The sequence below is a fragment of the Jaculus jaculus genome, chromosome 11 (genome assembly GCF_020740685.1).
Source record: "Jaculus jaculus isolate mJacJac1 chromosome 11, mJacJac1.mat.Y.cur, whole genome shotgun sequence".
NCBI lineage: Eukaryota > Metazoa > Chordata > Mammalia > Rodentia > Dipodidae > Jaculus > Jaculus jaculus.
Window position 1 is genome coordinate 95,385,753 of NC_059112.1, and position 16,107 is coordinate 95,401,859.

Genomic DNA, 16,107 nt, shown 5'->3' on the forward strand with positions numbered 1-16,107 from the left:
CTCACCAGGGCCTCCAGCCACTGCAAATGAGAACTGGGGTCCTTGAGCTTCACAGGCAAGTGCTTAACCACTAAACCATCTCTTCAGCCCTAAATAAAATATTTTTAAAAGGACTCATTATGAAACCTCTAAAGCTGTAAGCCAAAATAAACCTGTTCTCTTTATATTAAGAAAAAATACTTAGAGCTGGGTGTGTTGGCATATGCCTTTAATCCCAGCACTTGGGAGGCAGAGGTAGGAAGACTGCCATGAGTTCGAGGCCCACCCTGTGACTACATAGTGAATTCCAGGTCAGCCTGGACTAGAATAAGACAATACTTTGACCAAAAAAAATTAGGGCTAAGAGATTGTTCAGTGGCTAAGATGCTTGCTTGTCTACAAAGCCTAACAACCTGGGTTTGATTCCCTAGTATCCACGGGACGGAGGGAGGGAGAGAATGGGTCCACCACAGCCTCCAGCTACTGCAAAGGAACTCCAGACACATGCCCTCCCCCCCTCCCCGGGTCCTGGGGAATTGAACTTGGGTCTTTCGGCTTTGAAGGCAAATGCCTTGACTACTAAGCCATCCCTCCGGCCCCCTTTTTTTCTCTCTCCCCCTCCCTTCTTTCTTCTCCTCCCTCTCTCTCACCTCAGAAATAAATAAAACTTTTTTTTTAAATTTTTTTTTGTTCATTTTTTATTTATTTGAGAGTGACAGACACAGAGAGAAAGACAGATAGAGGGAGAAAGAGAGAATGGGCGCACCGGGGCTTCCAGCCTCTGCAAATGAACTCCAGATGCGTGCGCCCCCTTGTGCATCTGGCTAACGTGGGACCTGGGGAACCGAGCCTCGAACCGGGGTCCTTAGGCTTCACAGGCAAGCGCTTAACCGCCAAGCCATTTCTCCAGCCCTAAAAGTTTTTTTTTTTTTTAAATTCACCTACAGGTACTTTAAAACTGACCATGAGCAGCTATTTCTGTCTTTTGCATGTGAATCTTATCTTCCTTGGCCTTCAAGTCTACAGCCAGCCTTTACTTCCCAGTTAGAGAGCCAGCCTCCTCCCTATCTGCTTGTTCTCACAGTAGAGATGGTCAGGGGAACAGAAGATGACTGTCCTGTCCTGCCTCCCTTACTGTCCTGCAGGAGCCCAGGCCAGGTGGTTGTGGGCAGTTCTTGCTAAGTCTCCTGTTCTCTCTGGTGTACGTGCTTGTGTGTAGGTTGACTCTTAATAAACACGCACTTTGATGAAGCGCTTATTTTTAGCAATTTAATGTTGGTTTTTTACTCACTAGGGTGAAAATGGAGTGGAAGATTGTGTTATGGCCTTGGAGACTTTGTTTAGCGTCTTGTTCACTCTGTGCAGACTGATGGTAAGATCTTTGGCCTCTCTAAAACTGTGGATTGTGTGCAGTACTCTCTGCTCTGATATCCCCCTTAAATCTGTTCTGTACAGAAAAACCAAAACAACTCATATCACTTGTTCCTTTACAGAAGTCTTACTAGTTTGTATGTCAAGTAAGTGCTGAAAAATACTAGATTCTTAGTCACTGTCAGTTCAGCCCATGCCAAGATTCTTGTATTTATCTAAGGGTCTACATTTAGGTACGACATACCTCTTGTTTATGTGGATCCTATAATTGTGAGTAAGCAGGAGGTTCCTGAGCTCACATCTAACTGATCAGGTATATTATAACATTCTCTACTTAGCACTGAAAGAAAACTGTACAAATAACAGTTTGCAATGAATTTCTGTCAATTTATACACAAATGAGAAGGCTGCAGCTTTAATTCCCTGCAGCATGTTCTATTCCAGTATAATGTTACCAGCCTCTGTTGAGCCTGTACATTCACAGAATTGCCCTGTGCACAGTCCCATACCTAGTGCCCTCCTTGACTAGCTGTTCACTGGTGTCCTCTGAGGCACGGGTGTTTTTTCTGGTTTACAGATGAAGTTTCTGGGCTTTAGGACATTCATTCCTCCATGCATATTGGCAGGTTAGGGGCTCCTGTTGTTTTGGGTATCCAGAAGTTGGTATATATTCTTGGCCCTCTGATTGGAACCTTATTGCTATGCTTCATAAATATGAAGTAATTTCTCCTTCAGAGGACGCATTACACTCATGTGTCATTCTGTGTAGTGTTTAGTTGACATTTCTGAATTTGAGAGTAGCTGGTAGTATGAATGATGTTCTTTCCTCTGTCCTTGTATAGGCTCCTTACACACCGTTTCTCACTGAATTGATGTACCAGAATCTAAAGATGCTGAGAGACCCTGTTTCTATCCGAGACAAGGATACACTGAGCATCCACTACCTCATGCTGCCGCGTGTTCGGTAGGAATCAAGTCCACGTCAGCCTCACCTAGACCACGGGAAAGGGGACATGGGGGTCTCGGGCTTCCTGGGAAGGAATGACGAGAGTGAGCATTTCCCAGCTCTAGTCCTCTCATTCCACCTAAGCAGATACAGCTACTCCTTGGCTACACAATAGGGTCTACTTTGGTAAGTGGTAGGAGGGCTGTTGGGTGTGGAACCCCTCTGAAAAGCTTTATCAGGTGAGGCAGGCATACCTTTTGTCCACCTTGTGAGTGTTCCTCAAGGCAGGAGGGAGTAAAAATCTTCCCCAGGTGTCTTACTGGAGACCTACTACCTCATCTGAGGCCTGACCTCTTCCTCTCTTATGCATAACTGTTACTTGGGTTTTCATCTTTTAAAGCTAACTTCTTTCATGTTCCAAACCCTACCAATCAGAGAGGAACTGATTGACAAGAAAACAGAGAGTGCGGTATCCAGAATGCAATCTGTGATTGAACTTGGGAGAGTGATACGAGACCGGAAAACTATTCCAATTAAGGTTTGGATTATTATTTTTATATACATTTTATTTATTTGAGAGAGAATGAGTGGGTAAGAGGCAGAGAGATAGAGGGAAAGAATGGGCACGCCAGGGCCTCCAGCCACTGCAAAGGAATTCCACATGCATGTACCACCTTGTGCATCTGGCTTACGTGGGTCCTGGGGAATCGAACCTAGGTCCTTAGGCTTTGCGGGCAAGTGCTTTAACCACTAAGCCATCTCTCCAGCATAGGAATGCTTTTTTTAATATAAGACTTTCCAGCAATGGCATCACTGTATGTTCTGCAATAAGGGTAGAAATGACTTGGGATTTTTTTTTTTTAGCTAAACATTTAGCTAGTTTAGAAAGCATTAATCCCCCCCCATCTCAAATAAATAAATAAAAATAAATTTAAAAAATAAAGGCAAAAAATGGGTTGGAGAGATGGCTTAGCAATAAAGGTGTTTGCCTGTAAAGCCAGAGGATCCTGATTTGACTCTCTAAGATCACATAAGCCAGATGCACAAGGAGACGCATACATCTGGAGTTTGTTTGCAGTGGCTGGAGTCCTAGCACGTCCATTCTCCCCCCCGCCCCCGAACCCCTTCCTTTCTAGGAATGAAGGAAGGGAGAAAGGGAAGAAAAAAAGCATTAATTAATATTCCTTCTTTCTTTATTTGGAGGACTAGTGCTTAGTGAACTTTCTCCTTCCTTTTCTTCCTAGTATCCTTTAAAAGAAATTGTGGTTATTCATCAAGATCCAGAAGCTCTGAAAGATATCAAGTCTTTGGAGAAATATATCATTGAGGTAAGATAAATGCTATGTGGTTTGGGTCCAGACAGATTTTTTTTTTTTTCTTTGAGAAGTTGATTTTTCTTGGGGGGGGGGGTGTGGAGTTGAAGCAGGGTCTCATTCTAGTCCAAGCTATTCATTATGTAGTCCCAGACTGGTCTCAAAATCATGTCTGTCTTCCTGCATTTACCTCCCTAGTGCTAGGATTAAAGGTGTGTGCCACTATGCCCAGCTATAATTACAATTCTTTTTTTTTTTTTTTAAAGTTGTAATTCTTTAAAAATATTTCAAGAGGCTGGAGAGATTGACCAGCATTTAAGTGCACTTTTTGCACAAGAATGAGGGCCTGAGGGGGCCTGAGACTGTTTGAGTTCAGATTTCTAGATCCCATATGAAAGAGCTGGGCATGGCCATTTGCCTCTGTAACTCTGGAGAGCAGAGCCCAGCAAGCTCCAGAAACAGTAAACAGATGCTCTGGCTCATGCTAAAGAGAAATAGAATGGGATACATGGTGCTCCACCCCAGTCACCACACACAAGTGGCACCACCCTCCTTCCACCCCTCACCCCCAGGCAAGTGTTATGGGACACCACAAGGACACATACACATGAATATATACCACACACACACGCATGTGCACATGCAAAAAAAAATTTTCAAAATGAATGTTTGTTTATTACTCTCATGTACTTCATTTCCTCATAGTAATTTTGGTTAATTAACAGAAAAGCTTTGTTCTACCATACGGTGGAAGTAACAGGTGAAACACTTGGCATAGCATGTGGATGGTAACAGGTGGGCCACTCACCTCCCTGTCTGTCTCCAGAGTCTCACTTCCCCTTTTGGTGAGGTTCCTAGGGTTTTACACATTCTTTGGACTGTTAATTGTGGTGCTTATGCAGTCTGCCCATGAGAGATAGAATAATCCTAGAATCCTCTTTCAGTTTTGCTAGACTGTCTTTGGTGGTATTTTGTTGTTGTTGTTTTGGGTTTTGTTTGTTTGTTTTGTTTTTCCAAGACAGGATCTCCACTAGTCCAGGCTGACCTGGAATTTACTATGTAGTCTCTGGGTGGCCTTGAACTCAATAGCAATCCTCCTACCTCTGCCTTCTGGGTGCTGGAATTAAAGACATGTGCCACCAAGCCCAGCTTGCTTGACTATCTTCATTGGAAGCTTTGTTTTATGCCCTTCAAGTCAATGGTCTTAAACATATTTATAGACTTACAACTATTAACCACAATTTCAGAACATTGCCATCATCCTCAAAAGAAAAACTCTATCCCTCAATATTTACACAGTTTTTTCCTTTGAAAATACAATCATTTGGGGGACTAGTGAGATGGCTCAGGTTAAAAGCATTAACTTGCTGGGCGTGGTGGCATCTACCTCTAATTCCAGCACTCGGGAGGTGAGGTAGGTAGGAGGTTTGAGGCCACCCTGAAATGATGTAGTGAATTCCAGGTCAGCCTAGACTAGGGAAAGACCCTACTTTGGGGGAAAAAAAAAAAAATTATAAGCCTGCCAACCCAAGTTCAATTCCTCCCCACCACCCCTGCAAAGCTGGATGTGCAGTATTGCACACATCTGTGATCCAGCAATGGGAAGCAGAGCCAGCACAGTCCAGAAGCTCTGAGGCCAGCTGGGCTAGCTTCCCAGCACCAAAACGACAGGGGAGACCTTTTCTCAAAGAGACGGGAGAGGGGGTGGCAGACATCTTGAGGCTGTCCTTTGATCTCCACATGCACTATGTGGCACATAAGCACCTATACACACTTATATGCATAACACACTCACACAAATCAATGAAAAAGAGAGACAATCCAATCCTTTCCTGGGGACCATAAATCTATTTTCTGCCTCTACGTTTGCTTCCTGCGAGCATTTCATGTAAGTGGACTCAGACAATTTGTAATCTCCTGTGCCTGGCTTGTGTCAGTGTTTTCATGATACATTCATGTTGTAGCACAGATTAGTGCTCAACTCCTTTATGTTACTGAATACTCCACTGTGTGTATAAACCACCTTTTGTTTCTGCATTCACGCTGGCTTTTTGTTTGTTTTCTCTATGGGCCATGTGCATGCTAGGCAACTGTTCTGCCACAGCCACAGCCCTACCCACTCACAGCTAAAAGACATTCGTCTATGTGGGGGTTTTTTTTGTTTGTTTTTTTCCCCTGAGGTAGGGTCTCACTCAAAATCAGGCTGACCTGGAATTCACTATGTCATCTCAGGGTGGCCTCAAACTCATGGCAGTCCTCTTGCCTCTGCCTCCCAAATGCTGGGATTAAAGGTGTGTGCCACCATGCCCAGCCATCTATGTGTTTTTGTAAGGATGTGTCCATATGTCACATTTTTGTTTTCTCTTTGGTATTCTACAGGAATTAAATGTTCGAAAAGTTACACTGTCTACTGATAAAAAGAAGTATGGCATCCGACTAAGGGCAGAACCAGATCACATGGTCCTTGGGAAGCGTCTAAAGGGAGCCTTTAAAGCAGTCATGATGGCTGTCAAGCAGCTGAGCAGTGAGGAGCTGGAGCAGTTCCAGATGTGTGGTGGGTGTCGGCCACCTCTACTCACTCATGTCTTCCGCTCTCGGGGGGGTTCACATGAGTCTGTTGTCATGGGGCACTGCTCGTGTCCTTTGCCCAGGGAGTCATGTATAGGCTTCTGTGAGACTTTCACTATCATTTCCTTTTCTTTTTTTTTTTTTTTTCCCCCAGTTTAGCATTTATTTTCTCATTGTGAATGCATACTTCATTTCCTTTTCTTACAACCCATTCATAAAAGTCAAAGGGAAGTGATCTCTTGTTGCCTAGGCAGCTCTTGCATTATGAATTCTTTATCAAGACAGGAGACAATATACTGATAGTGGTGTAGATCAAAGAGGAGAGTTTGATGGAATTTGTTTTTCCCATAGGGAGCATTGTCGTGGAAGGCCATGAGTTGCACGAAGAGGACATTCGCCTCATGTACACCTTTGACCAAGCTGCAGGCGGGACTGCGCAGTTTGAAGCACACTCTGATGCTCAGGTATTTTTCTGCTCTCTAGAAGATGTTTTGTTTTGTGTCACCCAGGCTTGCCTTGAACTCAGTATATGGCCAAGGATGACCTAGCTCCTCCTTGCACCTCCCAAGTTCTGGGATTATAGACTTGACCCGCCGTGCCCAGCCCTCTAAAAAGTTCCTTACCAATAGATAAGAACACGAAAAATACTTTTCTTTTATTATTTATCTGTATGCAGGGAGAGACAGACAAAAACAGAGAAAGAGAGTGTATACCAGGGCCTCTTGCCTGAGGCCTGGGTTAAATGCCCCAGTACACAATGGAAAGCCAGACACACAAAATGGCACATGCACTGAAGTTCACCTGCACTGGCAAGAGGCCCCGGCCTAGCACCTTCAGCTGCTGAGCCATCTCTCCAGCCTGGCATTTAGTTTTAAACAGCATTTTGCTAAATTTGAAAGAAATGATCATACTTGGCTGTCATAATGTGCACTGTTCCTCCTACAGGCTTTGGTTCTCTTAGACATCACCCCTGACCAGTCAATGGTGGATGAAGGAATGGCACGGGAAGTCATCAATCGCATCCAGAAACTTCGCAAGAAGGTTTGTTTGTCAGTCCAACAGTGTGCTGCTGGTTTTAGATTTGTGTTGGTTTTGTTTTAGTTGTTAGGGAAGAGAAAAGAGGCAGGTAATTTAAATCACCATGCTCAGTTGTAGTCCATTCAGATTGTACTCTGTAGGGAAGTGAGGCCCCCTTCCCCTCCCTCCTTATCCACCCATAGCATGGACATGGCTCTGTTTCTCTTACCAAAAACTTTTGGCTAATGTGCCCATTCCATCCATTTTCAGTACCCTCAGGCCTCCACAAATTGTCTTCTAGAAAGATAGTTGTCTGGCTGTACATAAAGTAACCAGAGATGCCAGTGAGTACCTCTGAAGAGCATAGCATCAATGTGGGCATGCTGCTCACTTGGTGAGATTTCTGAGTCTGGATGTACTAGGGCAGTTTCTCCCTGTTAGACAGGAAAGGCAGGCACACGCTGCTTACTGTGTAGACAAAGGGCTTACCAAGCCCCCGCAGGTTAAAGTCAGGAAGCCCTTCCTCAAGCCTCTTGACTTGGGCCAGTGTTTCAGGATGTAGGGTGGCCACTCCCACAGGTAACATGGTGAGAGCTTTGTGAATAGGTGTGTGGACATTACTGTATTTCAGCATTCATGGGTGTCTGATTGTGCCAGGAACAGAATCCTGCCATCCTCTACAAAGTAGATGAAGGAGCACCAGGCACAAGGCAGGCATGGGCCTCCCTGATGGTTCAGAAATACTTGAAGTTTTGTATGACAAATTTTTCCATTTGCTCTTTCAGTGTAATCTGGTTCCCACTGATGAAATAACAGTCTATTATAATGCAAAGTCTGAAGGAAGATACCTGAATAATGTTATTGAAAGCCACACTGAGTTCATATTTGCTACTATAAAGGCTCCCTTGAAACCATATCCGGTTCCTGCATCAGATAAGATCCTTATTCAAGAACACACACAGGTGAGTTCTGGGTTGTGTAGAATTACTGAAAGGTTTCTCAGCAGGTTTTATGTCAAGTTTCTGTGGTTGCATTGTGGTATTCTGGCCCGTAGTATAGATTGGTGTGGTCCTCAGGGCTGCAGTGCCCTGGGTGGTAATAAGTAGGGTCAGAGAGGAAGACTAGACAGGGGAAATAAGGGAAGGGAAAGGAAGGTAGCAAAAGTGGCCCTGGGGCTATTCTTTTGGGGTATGTAACCAGGAGGGTATATATGTGAGATTTGCCACAAAATAAAATGGCTTTATGGCCTCATTTTGGTCTCAGAATAGAACAGTTGGTATTGTATGTTCTGGTGATATTCATTAAACAATTGACTTGAAAAGCATTTAATTTTTTGATAGTAGGTTGTACAACAAATGACAATAGCTTTTCCTGTTGTTACATCTAGGGATTTTTAGATGTAACTGAAAATTTTGTACCGAGACATGGAATGCACTGGCCTGTAATTCAGAAGTAGGTCGTTTATGATATATCCCAGTCATCTTTTTCCTTGTCTCATTCCTGTCAGTAGGATAGACAATGGGCTTAAAAGTGGTTGTTTTTCTTTCTAAGGGGAGATAATTGTGGTTTCATTTTCTATTTCACACATAGTTTATTTGCTTGATTTTAAAAAAAAATAAGACTATTGCTTACATATTGAGGAAAAAAGGAGTTTAATTTTTAGGAGAATAGGATAAAGAGGGGGCATGTGTAAAATGCAGCTTGACTTCTGTTTTTACTAAGAAGTGGTCAGGGCTTTACTTGGTATAGCACTGCAGCCAGGCACTGGCTCATGTGCTCTCCTGTGCTCAGTTCAAGGGCTCCGAGCTGGAAATCACGCTCACCAGAGGATCCTCCCCGCCAGCTCCCACTTGTGCATATGTAAATCTTAATATATGTGTAAATGGCCGTGAACAAGGTAAGAGGAAATGAATTTCATTGTATGTATGGCATTCTTTATATTATTTTTGTTTATTTACTTATTTATTTTGAGATAGTCTCCTTCTAGCCCAGGCTGACCTGGTTCTCACTCTGTAGTCCCACACTGGCCTTGAACTCATAGCAATCCTCCTGCCTGTGCCTGAAATGCTGGGATTACAGTTGTGTACTTTTAAAAATTTTATTTATTTGAGAGAGAAAGAGGCAAATAAAGAGAGGATGGGTACACCGGGGTCTCCAGCCACTGCACATGAACTACAAGCACATGTGCTGCTTTGTGCATCTAACTTTTATGTGGGTACTGGGGAATCAAATCCGGGTCCTTAGGCCTTTATAGACAAGCACCTTGACCACCAAGCCACCTCTCCAGCCCTGTGACTTTGTATATAACATCTTGAAATGATAAAATTATAGGGATGGAGACTATCACTTGCCAGAGGTTAAGGAGGGATTAGAGCTGGAAGGTAATTAAAAAGTGGATATTGGCCAGGCGTGGTGGTGCACACACCTTTAATCCCAGTACTGGGGAGGCAGAGGTAGGAGGATTGCCTTGAATTCAAGGCCACTCTGAGACTACATAGTGAATTCCAGGTCAACCTGGGCTAGAGTGGGACCCTACTTCAACCCCCTACCCCCTGCCAAAAAAAAGGTGGATATTGAAAGGCAACCCAAGGGTGGTGGAGATGCAGGATGTATAAGTAATATAATTACACAGACTAAAACATGTGCCCTAGTGAGGAAAAGTAAAATAGAGGAAATCAGTATAGCATCGACAGTTACATCAAAATCAGTGTTATTGTTGCTGTTTTGTACGATGTTGGGTGATGTTTCAGGGCTGGAAAAAGTTTATACTGTCGTGTTTCCTTTAACTGTGTAAATGTTTTCAGTCTGTAAAGTAAGTATCTGTAACTGAATGTAAGGTCTAGGGTACAACAGTATCAAGGGACCACTGGATGTATTATTTTGTTAAGGTTAGCGATCAGATAGTATTTTTAACTGTTCTCTGTGCCGTAGGGGGTTTGCAAAGGGCACAACATACATAATAGCAGTTGTAAATACAGAAAAGGGTTAGAATAATCAATTCCACACTAAGGGGATAGGTGTGTAGGGTATGCCTGAAGAAATTAAAAAAAAAAAACAAAAAAAACAGGCTGGAGAGATGGCTCAGCAGTTAAGGCACTTGCCTGGAAAGCCTAAGGACCCAGGTGTGATTCCCCAGGACCCACATAAAGCCAGATGCACAAAGGTGACACATGCATCTGGAGTTCATTTGCAGTGGCTAGAGGTCCTGGTGTGCCCATTCTTTCTTGTCTGCCTCTCCATGTCAAATAAGTAAAATATTTAAAATATATATATGTTTATATATATATATATATATGGCTTCAGCCTATCAGCTTATTTTTAACTTCAGCATTTGTAAGACTTGACTTTTTCTTAAAATTTAACATTTTCTCTAAGTTTCACTTCACTAAATAAGATTTTCTTTTTTTTTTTTTTCTTTTAGGTGGAGTATTGCTTTTGGAAAATCCAAAAGGAGACAATCAGCTGAACCTTTTAAAACTAAAGAGTGTTGTCACTAGCATCTTTGGTGTTAAAAATACAGAGCTGTCAGTCTTCCATGGTGAAACAGGTACGTGGGATGGAGGGGATCTCTGTCCTTTGTCACACAGGTGGACGGGTGAGGGTCTTCCTTTGACGTCAGTTATCTGCAGCTGCAGCGCTGTAACTGACGTACAGGCCATGTTTCGTGGTGCCCTCTCGTGATAATGGCTGGAAACCCTGCACTGACTGGATGCTATGGTCCTCATCTTCCCTTACTCTTACTGTCTTACTGATGGATGCATTTGAACCACATTAAGCACAGTGCCTGGCTGTACTAGATATAGACATTAGAATACACTTTTAGAGAACTCTTACCAGGCTGGAGGAATGGCTCCATGGTTAAGAGGACTTCCTGTAAAAAAAAAGCATGAGGGCTAGGAGAGACCTGAGCGAGCTCTCAAGTTTGAATCTTGAGACTGACGTGAATAGCTGAGCATAGCCTTGCTCATCTGCAATACCAGTCCAGTAGGGAGCAGAGATCCAAGAATTGCTGCAGTTTGGGAAAAAAATAACAAGATTCATGTGAAATTTCAACTCAAATGAGAAAGGATGGAGCCAGGTGTAGTGGCACATGCCTTTAATCCCAGCACTTGGGAAGTAGAGATAGGAGGATCATTGTGAGTTGAGGCCAGTCTGGGACTATAGAGAGAGTTCCAGGTATGCCTGGGCTTTTCACAGTCAAGTTTCAGATTCTGATATAGGAGGAAGTTTTAAGATGAACCACAGTTTTTAGGGGAAATGCTGCAAGGGAAGAAAACAGTTTACTTTAGAATTCCTGGGGGCGTTTAGCTCCATGCTAGAGCACTTACCTAGCAAGCACTAGGCCCTGTGTTCAATTCCAGGTACCAAAGTAAAATCTGCATTTTGAGTGTCATTAAAACCTGGCTAATGACCTTTGATAAATGAGAAGCATCACTATAAAAAAAGTACATGATAGTTTAATAGTGAAGGAAGAAAGGGTGAATGACTTCAGAATTCTTACTGTTATTTCTAGAAATACAAAACAATGCTGACTTACTGAATCTTAGTGGAAAAACACTCTGTGTGACCACAGGATCAGCTCCCTCTCCAGTCAACAGTCCTAGTACACTCCTGTGTCAGTATATCAACCTGCAACTTCTAAATGCAGAGCCACAAGGTACGTACCTCCCTTCACAGTCAGATTGTATGGTGCTCCTTCATGGTTCAAATCTCTGATATGTATTTTCTTTCTTTCTTTTTTAATTTATGTTTTATTTTATTGAGGTAGGGTCTTGCTCTAGCCTAGGCTGAACTAGAATTCACTGTGTAGTCTCAGAGTAGCCTTGGACTCATGGCAATTCTTCTACCTCTGCCCCCCCATCTCTAATAAATAAATAAAAATAAAAATAATTTTTTCTTTATTTGAAAAAGAATGGGAACACAGGGACCTCCTTCTACTGCAAATGAACCCTGGACACATACACTACTTCATGCATTTGGCTTTGTGTGGGTACTGGGGAATTGAACCCAGGACATCAGGCTTTGCACACAAGCACCTTTGACCATTGAGTCATCTCTCCATCCCACTCTATGTTTTCTATGTCAACTTTAATAGAGTATTTGAAAGCATGAACTCCAGCCAAGCATGATGGTACACAGCTATAATCCCAGCACTCAGGAGACTGAGTCAGAAAGATTCAAGTTTGGTGCCAGTGTGTACTACATAGTAAGACCCTGACTAGAAAAACAACTCAAAAAATAAAGTGTGGGGCTGGAGAGATGGCTTAGCGGTTAAGCGCTTGCCTGTGAAGCCTAAGGACCCTGGTTTGAGGCTTGATTCTCCAGAACCCACATTAGCCAGATACACAAGGGGCCGCATGCGTCTGGAGTTCGTTTGCAGCGCCTGGAAGCCCTGGCACACCCATTCTCTGTCTCTCTCTCTCTGTCTCTCTCTCTCTCTCTCTGCCTCTTTCTCTCTCTGTCACTCTCAAATAAATAAAAATGAATAAAAAATTAAAATAAAGTGTGGGGCTGAAGAGATGGCTCAACAGTTAAGGTGCTTGCCTGCAAATCCTAATGACCAGGGTTCAGTTCCCCAGTACCCATGTAAAGTCTGATTCATAAAATGTGTCTGGAGTTCATTTGCAGTGGCTGAAGGCTCTGGCATGCCGATTAATTTTCCCTCCCTCCCCTCTCTCTCTCTCTGCTTGAAAATAAATAAAAATATTTTTTTAAATGAATAGGGCTGGAGAGGTGGGTTAGGGCACTGAACTGCAAAGCCAAAGGACCCAGGTTCGATTCCCCAGGACCCACATGAACCAGATGCACAAGGTGGTGCATGCATCTGCAGTTTGTTTGCAGAAGCTGGAGGCCCTGGCCTGCCATTGTCTCTTTATAAATTAATAAAAATAAAATACAAAAAAAATTTAAAAATAGCTAAATTGTATGTATTACCATGATGCTTCAGAGAGTACCACAGACTTATTTTTTTCTTCAGTACATATATGCAGAAAAGCCGTCATTCATCTGACATAGTCAAGAAACAAAATAAGTAAAGCTGAATTATTTAAGTGCCAAATTTTGCCTAATCTATTTATTGGAAACTTTACTGAAAATTTGTACACCTCCCTGCCTAATCAGCAGAATAGATTGCAATTATATTTTTTTCTTGGTATTGTTTAAATGTCAGTTTTTTCTCATTCCTCTTTGCCTCTGTGAACGCTTTCAGGCTGTTTCTGTACATGTTCCTCCTGCTTTTAAACTCTCCCTGTGCCCACTTGGAAGCCTTTCCACTGCCCTCAGGGCAGTCTGCAGTTGCTGTCTGCTCTCAGAAAGTAATGTCGTTTGTTCTTTCTTCCACAGAGTGTTTAATGGGAACTGTGGGCACTCTTCTGCTTGAAAACCCTCTGGGACAGAATGGCCTCTCCTTCCACGGCCTCGTGCATGAGGCAGCCAAGGTGTTTGGCCTTCGCAGCAGGAAGTTAAAGCTGTTCCTGAATGAGGCTCAGACACAAGGTGGGGCTGCGGGCTGTCACGTCCTCCTTCGACAAAGGAGACTTCTCGGTGTTAACCCTTTGACTATGCCTGTTACGAGATACATTTTTTTGTGTGTTTTCTTTTGTTTGTTTCTTCTATATCCCCAAAAATGGACCATAAAGTTTTTGTTTTTTTTTTTAATACTAAAGGTGGGATGTAACTTAGTGGCAGAGTACTTGGCTAGCACGTGCAAGACCCTAGGTTAAACTCCAGTGCCATATAAAACACAAAGGAAAGAAGGATAATAATTACTTCTTGCTTTGAAAATACTAAAAATACATACTCCTGGTAAATGAACATACTTGACCACCCTAAAATGACTTCTGTTCTCAAGAATAAAAATTGTCAGGCTGGGGAATTGGCTTAGCAGTTAATACGCTTGCCCATGAAGCCTGGGAACCCACATTCAATTCTCCAGGACCCAGGTAAGCCAGATACACAGGGTGGTGCATGTATCTGGAGCTCGTTTACAGTGGCCTGAGGCCCAGGTACATCCATTTTTTTTTCTCTCTCTCCCTCTTTCTGTCTCTCCAATAAATAAATAAAAATATTTTCTTAAATATTTATTTTTATTTATTTGTTTGAGAGAGGGGCAGAGAATCAGAGAGAGAGAATAGGCACTCCATGGTCTCTAGCTGCTGCAAACTGCAGATGTATGTGCCCCTTGTACATCTGGCTTACCTGGGTCCTGGGGAATTGAACCAAGGTCCTTTGGCTTTGCAGGCAAGTGCCTTAACCACTAAGCCATCTCTCCAGCCCAATAAAAATATTTTTAAGGAAGAATAAAGATTATTGGCCAGGTGTGGTGATGCACGCCTTTATTCCCAGTACTCAGGAAGCAGAGGTATGAGGATCACCATGAGTTCAAAACCACCCTGAGATTACATTGTGAATTCCCGGTCAGCCTGGACTAGATTGAGACCCTACCTTAAAAAGACAAAAAAAAAAAAAAAAGAAGAAGAAGAAAGAAAAAAATATATATATAGCCAGACATGGTGGTGCATACCTTTAATCCCAACACTTGGGAGGCAGAGGTAGGAGGATTGCTGTGAGTTCAGGGCCACCCTGAGACTCCATAGTGAATTCCAGGTCAGCCTGGGCTAGAGTGAGACCCTACCTCAAAAAACCAAAAAAAATAATAATAATAATTAATAAATGGAGGACAGCAAGGAGGGAGGGAAAGGAAGGCCAATAAACAAAACTACATATCTGGAGTATTGGGTTGACACTTTGTTTAAACCTTTTTCATGGGTCTAGGATATAATGTGTTTATGAAGTGGAAAACAAAATAGATATTTTGGGCAGTGCTTAGAATCACCTGTACTGTGAGTTTAGTGCTCTAGAAAACCAGCTGCAAAGAGGTCAGGTTCAACTGTGACCTCAGGGAGGAATCTACCCCAAACCATCATCACTTGCAGTACCAACTACAACTTTGTGGTTTCCCCAAACCACCCTCAGGTGTAGTTAGAAAGACTCACGAGCTCACTGGGTAGTATTATGGTCACAGAGTTGTTTATTATACCAGTTAGAGCCAGGCAGAGAGAGAGATGTGGGAGGGGACCACATGAGGGGTGTGAAGTCATCCTTTCCCCATGGTGGAATAAAAGTCAATGTAGCCTCCCTGGTTCTTAATGTGAAAACACAGTATCGGCAGCCAGGGTAGCTCACTACTTATCGTGGTGTCCAGAGGTCTTCCTGAGGTGGTGTTACTGGGTATGATTGGTCGTTAGTGATGTGGCTTCCTCCCCTGAGTTGTCTCACAGCTTAGGCTAATGTGTGATCAAAGCACCCACTGTACTAACAGAGACACTCCTACCAGGAAACTTAGAGGAACTAATACAAGAGCCAGAACTGTGTTAGGATAAGGCTAAATTCACAATATACCAAGTTTAATTTTTTTTAATATTTACCCATAATAAACAATACTGATTTTTTTCTTTTCATTCTAGAAATTACTGAAGATATCCCCATGAAGACTTTGAATATGAAGACTGTATATGTTTCTGTATTGCCAACAACTGCAGACAGCTAATACTCAGTTATCAGTGTGGTTCATTCAGCCCTTCCCTGGCTTATACCCATCCCTTACACATACATACACCTGGGATCATCGAAGGCATTGCCTTTGGGTGCATGTCTAATACGCTGCTTTGGATCTAAATTCAATTGAGATTGATTTACTTGAAACCTCATATAAGTTCACACTTAACCTTAAACACCTATGCAGTCATGTGGGGAGAAGGTTATAATGTTACCTCAGCACCACAAAGTTTATTTCTACTTTTGTTCTTAAGTACAGAAAGTAGGAGTCGTTTAAATGATATAGTGTGCGTGTGTGTGTGTGTGTGTGTGTGTGTATCATTTTATTGCCGTATAAAACTGATTTGAGACCTCTGG

The 16,107-nt window shown here is 42.7% G+C and overlaps 1 protein-coding gene across 1 annotated transcript in view; it reads left to right on the plus strand.

Moving 5' to 3' along the window:
- Iars1 (isoleucyl-tRNA synthetase 1) overlaps positions 1-15,748 on the plus strand; it is a 48,882-nt gene extending 33,134 nt beyond the window's left edge. Inside the window, exons 22-34 of the mRNA XM_004652296.2 lie at positions 1,274-1,351; positions 2,193-2,314; positions 2,732-2,834; positions 3,541-3,624; positions 5,989-6,163; positions 6,529-6,641; positions 7,123-7,218; positions 7,980-8,156; positions 8,986-9,091; positions 10,616-10,741; positions 11,708-11,851; positions 13,537-13,689; positions 15,660-15,748. Of these exons, the coding sequence (XP_004652353.2) occupies positions 1,274-1,351; positions 2,193-2,314; positions 2,732-2,834; positions 3,541-3,624; positions 5,989-6,163; positions 6,529-6,641; positions 7,123-7,218; positions 7,980-8,156; positions 8,986-9,091; positions 10,616-10,741; positions 11,708-11,851; positions 13,537-13,689; positions 15,660-15,742 (1,560 nt within the window). The 3' untranslated portion in view covers positions 15,743-15,748. The remainder of the gene's footprint in view (positions 1-1,273; positions 1,352-2,192; positions 2,315-2,731; positions 2,835-3,540; positions 3,625-5,988; positions 6,164-6,528; positions 6,642-7,122; positions 7,219-7,979; positions 8,157-8,985; positions 9,092-10,615; positions 10,742-11,707; positions 11,852-13,536; positions 13,690-15,659) is intronic.
- Positions 15,749-16,107: the final 359 nt, after the last annotated feature.